Below are 13,525 nucleotides of genomic sequence, written 5' to 3' on the forward strand. Positions count from 1 at the left end.
TGTGCCTTTGAACACCATTAGAAACAGGGAAGAAAGTTTGGAGTGCGAGTTAATTCTGTTCTGTGAAAGATTAGTGCCAAAAATATTTAAAGGGAAAGGTCTCTATGTGCAAGAAATTAACTAGAAAAGCCACAGCGGGGTGGAGCTGTCTGCCAACAACACTATCCTCACACCAGGGACAGCACAGGGCAGATGTTTTTGTGCTAAACATAAAGAAAATCCTTAAGGCAGAACACAACAAAAAATTAATCACTACTTTCAATGTTGTAGTCAAAGCCTCTGACTTTACATTAGAAGTCAAGTTTTTTGACTTCAGAATTTTGAAGTCTTTGAGAATGTATCATTTTTACATGAATTACCACAGAATACAGTAATTAATTGCTTCAGTTTTGGGACAGAAATATGTTAGTTCATCATTATTTTCACTCTGATCAGCATATCTGCTCTTTGGTTGTATTAATGTTTTGCTAAGTTTCTGTTAATTTGTTTGATTTCTGTTGAAGTATGTATTTTTAAATTGTGTGCTAATTTTGCAAGGGGGTGTACTGTTGATAGAGGGATGTGTGTGCCAAATTCAGTAGACCTAATTTCTATTTTGAAAGTTATTTGTCCAACAGACTTGACAAAGTTCAACTTTTGTCTCCAACTTAAAACTAATGAACTTGAAAATTCTGACCGATTTTGATATACTGGTTGTCCTAAAACCGTTTCAAGACTTACACTCCAAACTTTGGCAGCTACTATGACTTTTACTCTTGTCAGCAGTTACCTTAGAGCGTGAATGCAGTATATCATCCTAGGGATGTTTTTCCGATCATAGACATCCGTAGTCTCTGGATAAAAGATCTAAAAAGCAAAGAGCACACAGTTAAAAGAGAAGATTTATTACTGAGCAGAAACATTTACTCTGCAGAACCACAGCTTAAATTTACAGAATTTCAGCTGTTACTTTTATACAGCTATGAGTCACATCTCTTCTGATGTTATTTTAACTTAATCAGTAGTTTTCATAAGGAAGAGCTAAATAAAGCATAAAAGCTACTTAATAAGAGGGGGGAAAAGGAAGATGAGCAGGCAGCATTTCAACAAGATTTTTAGAAAATGTCCTTTGGCATAAGCTCAGCCAGTAATGCTTGTCCTTTACAGACACCCAAAACCTGGAATGCAGTTACAATTTGCAAAGCCTCATTACAAACCAAACCTATCAAGTATGGTTTAAAAATGCATAATTCTAATTGCCAGCACCCTTAACTTTGTGAATACATCATTTGCAAAGGAAGATATTTAGAGAGAGGAATATTAAGCAATTTAGCCAAGAAGTCACATCATAAGTTCCAGTTCTGGTTGTACCACTAATTTGTTCCTGGCCTTGGTCCCAGTCACTAAACACTGTTTCTCCACAAAAATATAATAAAAAGACTTAGTTAACCGTGAGAGTTGGCAGCATGCTTCCAGCCCCGGCTGGTCACTCAGGGCTGCACTGTCCCATGGTTAATAGGACCAGACTGAGTAAGTCAGGAGCACAGTGCCCTCTTCATCATTTGCTCAAAACAGCTTTGTGAGGGAGAATTGGGAAAGCTTTTGGCCATGACCATCCTTTGCGACAGAAACACAATCTTTCAGAGGCGAGATGGCAGGGTGGAAATCAGCCAGCTGAACAGAGGGCTGAAGGACTCAACTGGAAAAAAAACCGCCTGACCTGGAAAGTGCAGGACCCCTTCCCGTCTCTCTGGCATTTCTGATGGCAGTCATGAGTGCCCTTTTTTGGTTGTGGGCACCTGAAGAGAGTTTGCCTACAGCAGCTGACCCTTGGTCCATCCAGCCCTTCAAGGAGCTGCCTGAGCATCCCCGCTGTGCCTGAGCACAGTGCCTCAGGCAGGTCCTGTGGGCACCCAGGTGCCCTGGGGTGAGGAACTGCTCACCTTGGCCTGTGTGTGGCTGCCAGAATGGACAAACACGCAGCATAGGTGTTTGTACACAGCCCTTTCTTAAAGGATTTTCATTCCAAATAGACTCACTGGTGCCCAGAAACTGCAGCAGAGGGGGGAGATGACAAGTGAAGACCCGCAAGGAGGAAGGTAAATAAAAGAGGTGACCCAAGAAAGCAGCTGGTGGGAGAAGAGCAGCAGCACAGTCACGCAGATGCACTGAAGGGTGCAAGAACAGTCTGGGAACAGGGTAGAAGCAGAGAAACTGGCACGCACAGTAAGAGGAGGAGGCAGCAAGAGGCACGACGCGAAGAGGTAACCTAAAGGAAGCAAATATTTAAGTTTTCTGTTTTAAACCCTATTCCTTATAGGCCCCCCCCCCGCCCCCAGAGACTGCATTAGCAGTAAGATATCAAGTGTTTGAGCTAGCTCAAGCACTGCTAGTGTCCCTGCCTCAGCCCACACACACTGCAGCAGCAACACAGGACTGACACTCCCACTGCTTTCTACATTACATTCTCCTCAGATTTGTTTTTTGAATTACTCCTTCCCTCTAGACTTACTATAGAGAACTGTTTATGCTCAAGCAGAAGAAAGGGGATCTCAGTGAGACAATGATTTGAGCCAATTATTTTACTTAAATTCTTTGCTGAAATTTGAAGGCTTACCTTAGGCAGACCAATGGACTCCATTGCTCTTAACCACTGTACAGTGTTGTCAGTGTGTCGAAAATGAAGGCCAGATCTCTATTGAAAACATAGAAGATTATGAAAGTCACATTAAGGAAATTCTCTACTTATTGATCCTCCTATTATTTCCCAGTTTTATACCCTGAAGTAGAGTTCACAGAATTTTCCCTTATTTGAACCCAGAAACCAAAGTGTAACAGCTTCAATTTTGCTAATGAAGCATCCTAACACATAAACAGCTCCACGCTGAGTTCAGCTCATTTTTTCATGTTACACAAGCCAGATTTGTACCACCAGGGTGGACTGTGATTGAAGTAGATATTTGTACAGTCCTTCAGTATTCTTTGGGAGTAGAGGCTGGATGTCAAAGAAAAGGAACCAAAACACAGAAGTAGTAATACTGCTCAGCACTACCGTGAAGAACAGATAAGGAAGTCTTGGAAATCTTCAGTTCTACCTGAATACATGACCTGACCCTCCCTAAAGTCTATGCAAGCAGCATAAGAATACAGTAGGAAAGTATTTTTTATTTTCAATTTTATATTTTAGGGTAAAGGGAAAAAGGACTCTCTCACATTTTTGAGATTTTCAAGAGAAACATTTAAGTGTAACTGGAATTCTTAACCATAATTTTTTTCTGCCCCCTCTGCATGTTGAGATAATGCATTCCTTAGTGGAACTACTGTACATGTATGTACATATCTTTGTATTATCGAGGCTCTTGGAGCTAGCAAAAGCCTGCACAGGGAACAAGCTAAGCTCAGTTACTGGTAACTTGTTTTTGGCTTCTTGTTGTTAAAGTTGATAAAACAAACACAGATCTAATGAGGTGAATTTCAAATATGCTTCCACACAAAATGAAGAAAGTTTGAAATATTTGTCAAATTGTTTTGACTTCTATTTCTAATGAGAAATAACTTTATAAGTTGAAAAGCTCACAATGTCCTTGGAGCCAGAAGTGTAATTTGTGCAGCTTTAAAAACCTGAAGCAACACCAAAACTTTTTTTCTAAGGGTAGAATATTTCTAATTATCATACAGGCTTCCTACAGCTGTGCATCTTCTATCAAGTCCCTACAGTCTGAAAAGAAAGATACAGAAAGCTAACCAGCCATGCTTGGGAATCTTTAAGAGCTGGAAGAAAAACACTGCTGGGTTTTGTCATCCTCGTGAGAGAACTGAGAAAGTTATTACCTTGTAGCGTGCCTGCTCCACATCATAGATCTTTTTGTCTGACACCACATTAGGTGCAAAGAATTTTGCAAGCTTGGCAAGGTAAACACCATTTCTTAAGCCTTCTTCCAGTTCCGTAGTTGGGGGCAGCTCTTCGTCCAAGCAGACCTCCATCCATCTACAGAGACATTTGAGAAACATTCTTACTTGGGTTTTAATAGGAGTTACAGCTTTTGCCTACAGCTATCATACTTTAAATGTCACCACCACAATGTTGTTATAACAGAAAAGGACAAGGGCTAAGGAGAAAATTCTCACATTCATTCACATGGCATACCAAAATGAGTAGGGGGTCATATCTGTGATTGTAAAGCATCAATAAGCAAGCAGCATGCTTTGAAGCATTCACACCTCAGGGGGTCTAACTCAAATATTTTGAACAGTACTAGGCTTTTGAATAAACAGTAATTAAAGCTGAAAACTAGAAGAAAACACGGAGTGTTGTGTATTGTTGATGTCTGTATTTCAAAAAACCTCTGTGATTTCTATGCCAGTGGTGAACCTCATGAGCATCAAGGACAGCAGTGTTCTGGGCAAGGCAGGCTCCTGTAGACAATGTGCTGTGCAACACAACCTCAAGCAGTGCCCAGCTCAGTACAGAACACTCCTGCAGATTATCCTCCTCCTGCATGGGAGCTCTCCACTCTCACCCAAGAAACACAGTACTGGTGCTGGAGGGATGAGTGGGGATTTTGTGGAAAAGCCCAAGGGAATTTACACATTTGAGGTCTGCCTGGCAGTAAGCAGGTTGAAACATGGCTTCTTGTTAGTGACAGTGACTAAATCCTCCAAGGTTGGAGGATTAACTAAACTCCAAGTTTAACTAAACTAGTTATGCGTTTGAGATTTAAGATGTGATAGACATGGTGCTAGACAGAAAACAGTATTAATTGAATACATAACCAGTTCAGAAGGCGAATCACAGACATAAAACCAAATTATCCAGTATGTTTATGTTGAGTAGCCAAGAGAAATTGCTTCCAAAGCATTTCCAAGAAAGATTAGTCTCTTAATCACTGAAGCAGAAGTTCCTTACATTGGTGGTCTAAGTGCTTTGGCCCTGTGATATTATTCTTATTTCCAGCAGCTAAATCACACTACAAGAGCTTTAAATCTGCTTAGTTCTTCACAGTGTTGTTTTTTATTTGCTTAGTCAAACTCTCGTGCTTTTAGGACATTAATATCAATACAAATAAGAAAACTGAAGGGCAAGTATAAAGTTGAAGACATTAGTTCACTTTGCTTACTGTCACTAAGGCAGCACCACTGTAAGCAAGACAGCATTACAAATCTAACATCACCTCCATAGGGGTGACTTCAGAAACCAGAAATCTTTGAGACAGGTTGGAAATGAGCCAGTTTTCACTCCACCATGTAGAAGAAGAAAGCTCACTACATCGTTTTGTTTCATATTAAAACTCTAGACTAACGTTCTACTCCATTCCACTTTTGGATGTGTTACAGGACATACAAAAGTTGTTTTACTGAAGCACAGACTATCCATATAGCTCTTCAGGAAAACAACACCCATAAATTCGACACAATAGCACACAGAACTGCACTAAGTGAGTGTCATTACGAGAACAGTATTCTGCAGTATAAAAGCTGCTTTAGTGAGGAGAAATATATTCCTGATGAGTTTCCCAGCTTTATCCTGCACTACATGTTTGCGTGTTATGGATCCATGCCAAGGGTCCCAAAATGGCATTTTAGAAACTAAATAGATTTATACACTAAGACATCACACTTGGCACCTCCAAAAACACAAGGAAGAATATACATAGGTGGACTTCTAGGCAACTATGACTTTTACCTGAGCTAGTTAATTTTTCCTATAGAATTTATTTCCTAGAATGTGACTTCTAGAAGAAGAATTGTAGAGACAAGCATCAGGAACTTGCTGAACCACAGCAGGTATTCACTATGAGCCACAGCTGACTCTCATGCACTACCTCCAGAGATATGAACTGTGTGCTCAGAGCAGCATTTTGTACCTTACACTGGATTCTTTGCACTTCTAATTCTCAGTTTTCTTGTGAAAGGGTTTTTCTAACATCTTAAGTCCAGGGCACCAACAAGGTACTGCATTGGTACTGTTTTTGAAGAAGATACACAAATGCGTCCACATGGAATTTCTTTTCTTCCTTACAGTACAGAAATTTACTACTTCTATACAAAACTGAGTCATTCCCTGAGCTCTAAATGAGATGCTAATCCAAACTGAAAGCTACTCCTCAGCTTGTCAAACTGCTTGTAATTCAACAACAGTAAAATTGTTGTGGGTTTTTTCCAGCACGGTGATAAGCCTTTAAAATTAATCTGGAACCCTTCTGTTCTAGTTAGGGAGGCTACCATGTCTAACAAGTAAATGCAGTAGCCTGAGGAACAAACAGGAAGCAGTATGAAGATGCAAACAAAGAAGAAAGAAGAAAAAAGGTAACGTGGAATACAACTGTCAAACCAACAAATCCAGATAAATATACAAGGGAATAAATATTTTTTGAGAAGGAGAATTTTAGTAACTCAGTGGAAAAAAAGAGGGGAAAAACTAGAGAAAACTAAGTGGAGCAGGCCTGAAAGATGCAAACTTTCTTTCCATTTTTAGCCAAAAATCTCTAAGTTATATCTACTCTAGAAAAAATTAGGGGTCTGCTTTAGGGCAACTAACAGCATTTGGTAATCAGTGTCCAAGAACTAAGAACACAGCTACAGCTGTATTACATGTAAGATAGGTTTTACCAATGTCTGGAAGTTGCAGAACTCAGCTACAAGATCTACTGTGAAAGGATTTACTGTATTTTGCACATGTTTAATCAGAGGAAGGAAAAACCTCAGGATTTGAATTAAATCCTGCTAGCATACAAACAACTTTGTAACATAGTTATACAAACAGCTGGAAGGTGCTATAAGCATTCCGCAGAGCCTTCTCTTCTCTGGGCTGAACAACCCCAACTCTCTCAGCCTGCCCCCACAGAAGAGGTGCTCCAGCACCCTGATCAATTTTGCAAACCTCCCCTGGGACCTGCTGGACTAGGTCACATCTTTCCTGTGCTGGGCCCCAGAGCTGCTGCAGCCCTGCAGGTGGGGTCTCAGCAGAGCAGAGCAGAGGGGCAGAATCCCCTCCCTGGCCCTGCTGCCCACACTGCTCTGGATGCAGCCCAGGACACGTGTGGCTCTCTGGGCTGGCAGTGCCCCTGGCTGAGTCATGGTGAGCTTCCTGTCAACCAGCATATCTATAGCACTTTTCTCCCCAGTGCTTCTTGCAATTACAGAAGTTTTGTTCCCTTTACATTGATTCAGTTAAAAGGAAATTGTGGTTTTAAACAGAAAGAACCATTACTAGCAACCTTGTGAGGTTCTGCTTTTTGAGACATAGTTTGGAGAGTTTATGAAGGTTATTATACGACATGGTATAGTCAGCAGGAGCAGACTGGACTGAGAAAACCAGAAATGCTTCTACTTTCATTTCATTAATTGAAATCGAGGATATCCATATGACAGAAAGGATTTATAGATACCTCTGGAGCAATTTATTTTGCTTCAGGGCTAAAGAAGCAGCATTACTTTTGGCTCACCTACTGTTTTCCTGAGCACACAGAACTGCAGCATCAGCATCACCTCTAAATCTGTTGCAGAAACTGTTGCCCAAAAAAGATAGTTAATATCATTGATACACATGATTATGGGTCTATAATTCAATCTTAGTATGTTTCCCTTCAGTATGAAGCTTGTAGAGTAAGGCTGTTATAGCTGTCAAATGTGCACATGCATTTCTACCATCCTTTTTAACAACATAATCCCATAACTCTACTTCTCACAACTCTATGACTGAGGTAGGCCATGAGAAGTTTACACAATGGTGAACATGATGGGTTTATTTAGTTCTCTCATTTAAGCTAACCCCAAACCTGGCTCCATGGTGGATAGACAAAAGTCAGCCTTAGGGAGCAGAGTAAAGCACACAGCATCACTGAAGTTCTGGGTAGTACTACCTGAAATTAAAAATCATTTGAACAGTTCTACAGAGTTACCCATGCCAGTTATAGTCTTGCTGTTTGGATAAAACATGCATAAGCAGGTATTTTCCTAAGGATAGATACTTGGGAATGCATAAGTATAGCCCACTTTGATTTTCTTAATACTGCAGTACTTGCCAACACAAAAGCAAAGGCTTTGCCTTAGACAACAAAAGCAAACCTTGATGTGATCAATGGATATATATCTCCAAAACTTCAGTTCCAATACATAGTACTAGAGAGTCAGCCAGGAATGAGTATTGAGTGAGTATTTGCTTTGCTTAGTTCTGTTTTAACTCTTGACAATCCATGGCAGAGCAGTTCAGCAGTCAATTTCTGGCAGGATAACAATGACAACTTCTATGCCAGACTCAAGAGCAACAAACAGCATGCCACTGACCAGGAGATCCAGTTTCCATATTTGACTGTGTAGGGGAACAAATTGCCCAGAGAGGTTGTTGAGTCTCCCTTACTGGAAATACTCAAGAACTGACTGGACTGGATACTGTGCAACGTGCTGTGGGACAACTCTGCATGAGCAGGGAAGTTGGACCAGATGACCGACTGTGGTCCCTCCCAACTTTAACCATTCTGTGAAAGCAGCAGCAGTAAAATTATCTTGGACTGCATTTTAAAACAAACCCCCCCTGCTGAATCTCATTCAAGGCAAGGTCAAGGGAACTTTTCGGAAGCAGCAGCGCTGCACTATGAACTTAACCAGTTATGAAGTTGTCATTGACAGTCTGTGTGGTCAGCAAAGCAGACACACAGATCAAGAGACTGGAAACGCTGGAGTCAATGTTCAGCAGAGAAGAGAAGACATTGCACAACCCACCCAAAGCCCATCACATTCAGCACACAATCATGCACTAAAATGTATACTTTTGCTGCCCTGCCCTTTCAGATTTATGCGGCAAAATGTGGATCCAAGGGCACCAGGTTTGTACCTTGTGGGAGCACACCTTCAAAAAAGAAAAGATGGGACTCCAGAGCCAAAACTCAGAGCTTTGCTGCATGCTGCTGTAGAAAAGGTATAGTGAAGACAAGATAAATGTAAATTACTCTCATTTATTACCTCCCTTGCTCACAACCACAGACTTTCAACCTAGTTCAGCACAAGTGAAACAGACTGCTGACCTAGAGAGTACAATGTGGCCAGCTTGTTCCAAAGAAAAATATTTTTTTGCTAGAAAATAATAGTAACCACAATCAGACCCAAAGCCAAATGTTAGAGTCTAGCTTTAAATGTCTGAAGTGGTGGAAGTGGTTTAAGTCAAAACTTTTACTTGGAGATATGCAAAAATATAAAACTATCTGAAGCACATGAACTCATAATTTAAAATTCCACATTATTATGTCTCTAGTTTCTGAATCTACAGATTTGCTAAGAAATTGCAGCTCCTAAATTTCCATTTGCTTAAAAATAATATAATTTTCTTTTAGCTGCCAACATTCCCTTAAATATTATTTGTTTTATAAAGTATGGTGACAGCAGCCAAAACAACCTAGGTTTGTTCCTTGGCTGACTAGGGGGGTGGTGGTACAGTTGATTTGTTTATATGGAAAACCTGTATGTTAACTTTGGAATTTGTTCTCATTATACTGCAAGCTTTAGTATGATACATCTCCTAAACCAGAAAACTTAGGAAAAGGTTATTTCACAAACAGCCACAGGCTACTTCCAGGGGAAAAGCAGGCAAAACTTCCAGCCATTCCAGGCAAATAGATACATAAAATTTGAATACCATCACAGCAAAAACTATTAGTTGTATTAAAAAGTGCACAACCTTGGAGGCTTCACTTTGAGGCTGTGGAGAGTAGAGTGGGTAGCTGAAAAGCTACTTTCTTCACTTCTTTCTTCTTTCCCCCCTCATGTTCTGGTACATTCAGCCCCAAATCTTTCTTATAGATGAGAATCTTAACCCAAATCAGAGCTACACTTCTCTGATGCAAACTTACTCCTGGAGCCAGACACCCTGGAAACATCAGCTTCTAAATTTGAGGCTCCAGATTCATACTCCAGAGACAGTCTCTACTGCATCTAAAGTTTTGCCCATCCTAAGAACTTACCTTGTCTGAAAGAAATCAAATTTTGTGATTGTGGTCACCACAGCAGTAGGGTGAAGGAAGGTGTGATAGAAGTCACCCTAGTCACAAGTTCTCTCATGTTACATACAAGAAGTAATGTGAAAGCAGCAACATGGAGGACACCATGAATCACTTGGCTACACAAGGTCTCAGAACTTCAGCACATAAAGAAAACGTCAAATCCTTTAGTAAGAGATTTTGGATAAAAATTACAGTTGTCAATTTTTTTACACTTCCATGAGTGGGTTCAAATTCAAAGCTGCATATCTTTGAATCTCCAGCTAGTGTTAGATTTAACAGCATCTCAACTTTATACAATCATGATTTCACCAGGGAGGATACTGACTTTCAGCAAGAGCTACACTGAAAACTATGAAACATTCATGTGCGAATTTTTAGAGTATAAATGTTAAAACAATACAGATCTCACTGCACATTTTTGCATTTAGTTGAGCTGTGCATGCCAGCCTGAAATTTGTTGCGACATTCATTTCCCTGATCAAAGCCCTTCTGATGCATTTCATATTCAATTCAATTAAGCAGAAGCTAGGAGCAGTGATGCCTTGCCTGAGCTGCACAGCACACTAAACCAGCAATAAATCATATCAGCAACTTTTTTCTACACCAGATTTCTGCTGCCATGACAACACTGCCATATTTACAAAATAATCTTAAAGGTGTTATAAAATTCTGGTGCACAAGATGGCAGCACAGATACTATGTGCTGGTTTAATCTGTTTTATTCCAGCCACCCTTTATGTGGGTTAATCAGTGATTAAAGTCCACAAGGCAAGGTGCTGCTCAGGAAGCTGGCTCTGGAGCCATGACCTGGCTCCACTGCCATTGCAGGCGGCATGCATCCAGCAGAAGCCAAGTCCTGTTTACTCAGTAGTCTTCTGGTGGAGAAAAGATGTAGAGAATCTCAACCAACACCACAGCTGACAACAGAAACACACCATGCATGTATTTCAGGGCATACAACAGAGCCTTTGCAAACAGGAAGGCTTTGTTCTGCTGTCTTGTCTGTTTGCAGAGACATTAAGATTTAGCACTTGGTATGAACCACAAACTCCAGGACTGCTATTTGAGATAATGGTGCTTGAGTGGGGGGCCAACAAAGCCCAGGCTGATGGTCAAAGGGATGCCTCATATTTCCCCCCTGCTCTTGGCCAGGCTCCAAGGTGCCAAGGTCTGGAGAAGAAAGCTGAAGAGGCAGTAGAAAGAGCAGTGCCAGGAAGGGAGCCCACCATGGTGGTGGAGACTGATCTACCACAGCAAATAAGTGTCCTTAAGAAACCTCACCTAGTACTTCTAAGCAGAAACAACAGTACTCAACAAGTTGCCTGAGCAAATGAGGTGCAATTATTAAGCCTGTGTTCAAAGGTCTCAGGAGACAAAAAGTATCTGCTGATTGTATAGTCTGAAGTAGACTTTTTTTATGTGAAGAACTGGATTTTCATTTGAATGAAAAGGGGGGGAAAGGATGGAACAGAATAGTGCTAAAAATCTTGCAAAACCTGTGCAACAAAGGTAACACAACTCAGACTGACGTGCATCACCCACTGCAGCTGCAGTGTCTAGACCAGTTTTAATAGCCTTCTCTTCCAACAGGCAGCAGACACACAACAGCAGAAACACAAGTATTTCCTGTGTTAGTCTGGCAGTGGTGGCTCAGTGGCCCCTGGAAAGCATAATTTCAGACAGATGACCAACTCAAATCACTAATGAAATTTTAGGTAGTGCAGACACAGGCCCTGTAACAAGTCGCACATACAAACATAAAGGGTCTCCCTACAAATAAAACAGCACTTTTCTCTGAAAAGACGAGAAGATTAATTTGGCATATGAATTATTCTAAACTTAGTTTTTCACAAATCTGTATAGACACTGATTTGATAAACAGAAGCAGACACAGCAACAAAAGCACTTCTGCAGTATAGCATTTGTACATGTGGAAATGTTGCAAAACACGTTATTCCCCCCAAACACACCATGTTTGCTTTAGGAAAGCACTGCAGACTGTAGTTTAGACTTTCACATTATACTGTCTTGCTACATGCTACAGCAGTTTGCTTTGCTCTATTGTGCCTTCTATAGCAACATTATGGTAATACAGTTTAGGTCACCCTCTTAAAACAGCATATGGTATTTTAGACTGACTAATTTAAAAGGTTCTGGCTTGGAATAATCTCATAGTTTTCCAAGCAATCCACTGCAGCAGAAGATGCATGTCCCTAGCAAGTCTCAGAAATGTGGTAGTAAAAGAACCAATGAGATAATCTTCACACCTTGTTTGCACAATAGTCCCACTAATCTTAAATCACATCCTGCCATGGCAGTAATTCCTATCCAAATCCATAGAAAATAGAGGTACAGTCTCTATGTGACCTAACAGTCATTTTGATGAAGTTTCTACTGAAACTAAATCGCAACTGTCCATTAGAAAGCATGCTAACATGTCCATTATGAAACATGTTAACCCTCTTCCAAAATCCACTGCATCATCAGGTGTGCTGTTTCTAGCAGCTGTCAAACTAGCCACACATGGATGAATATCTAAAAACACCGTCAAAGTAATACAGTAATTCTTACATCAAGATTTAGTATTATATGGAAGTGTCTTCCATGCAAGTATTAGTCCTCAGGTGTCCAAAGGGATGTGCTATTACCTTTCTTTGCAGGCGAGAGGACAGGCATAAACATTACCACCATGCCTTTAATCATCACACCTTTCTAGGGAAGAAAAGTGACCCAGGGAAGTACCTCCCGTGTAGGTTAAACACAGAAGCTTTTACTGCGTAAAAGCCTGTGAGTCAAGATCATCAACAGAAGGAGACAGTTCTGCCTGCAGACCTGCTTATTGGCAACTAAAGTGGCTGGATCAGCAGAAACTCCCAAAGGAGGTGCAGACTGAAAATTGCACTGAGGCTGCACAGATCACCTATGGCAGAGGAGGGAACCAAACTTGAGCCTGGCAGGATGCAGAGTTCTGTTCTGACTCCTTGAACAGTTCAAGTCCACTGAATCGGATGTGGACATTTATATTTTCGTGTCCAATATCTGACAAAGGTTAGTTTCGTGAAAGCAGCTAGCAGCAAGTCTGCAGGTACAGGAGCCATAAAATAACCCAAGATGTACATCTACTAGACAGGCAGCTGAAACTTTTAAAGAAAGGTGCAGAACAGCAGCCAAATCAGAATTAAAAGCCACGCATGAGAGAACAAGATGTTAAAACAGTGAAAAGACTGAAAGAGCAGCTTGTGAAAGGCTGAACTATTGTTCAAAGCATTTACTGTTACGTAAACTCTACAAAACTGCAACAAGGAGTTTCAACTTAGTCCCATGTCAAAAAGAAACACAAGACTGAGGAACAAAGCTAAAACCAAGGCATTTAGGTGAGACACAACATGTACACCACCCACAGTTACCTGTTCCTGTTTACTTCTTCCCATGATTATGCAAGAAATTATCTCCTCCACTTTCCATGGCTGGAGAAACAGTAGTCCCCTACTCACTTAACAACAATCTATAAAATTCTGAGAAGGACATGCACACAAATTAAGTCTGCTATA

The 13,525-nt window shown here is 40.7% G+C and overlaps 1 protein-coding gene across 2 annotated transcripts in view; it reads right to left on the reverse strand.

The window, feature by feature from the left end:
- Positions 1-13,525, reverse strand: part of IQGAP2 (IQ motif containing GTPase activating protein 2) — a 122,724-nt gene that overhangs the window by 55,235 nt on the left and 53,964 nt on the right. For both annotated transcript variants that reach the window (XM_041486072.1, XM_041486073.1), the window contains exons 3-5: positions 3,811-3,967; positions 2,597-2,674; positions 770-846 (exon numbers count right to left, since the gene is read on the reverse strand). In XM_041486072.1, coding sequence (XP_041342006.1) covers positions 770-846; positions 2,597-2,674; positions 3,811-3,967 — 312 coding nt within the window. The remainder of the gene's footprint in view (positions 1-769; positions 847-2,596; positions 2,675-3,810; positions 3,968-13,525) is intronic.

This window comes from Pyrgilauda ruficollis, unplaced genomic scaffold, assembly GCF_017590135.1.
Source record: "Pyrgilauda ruficollis isolate IOZ18807 unplaced genomic scaffold, ASM1759013v1 scaffold74, whole genome shotgun sequence".
NCBI lineage: Eukaryota > Metazoa > Chordata > Aves > Passeriformes > Passeridae > Pyrgilauda > Pyrgilauda ruficollis.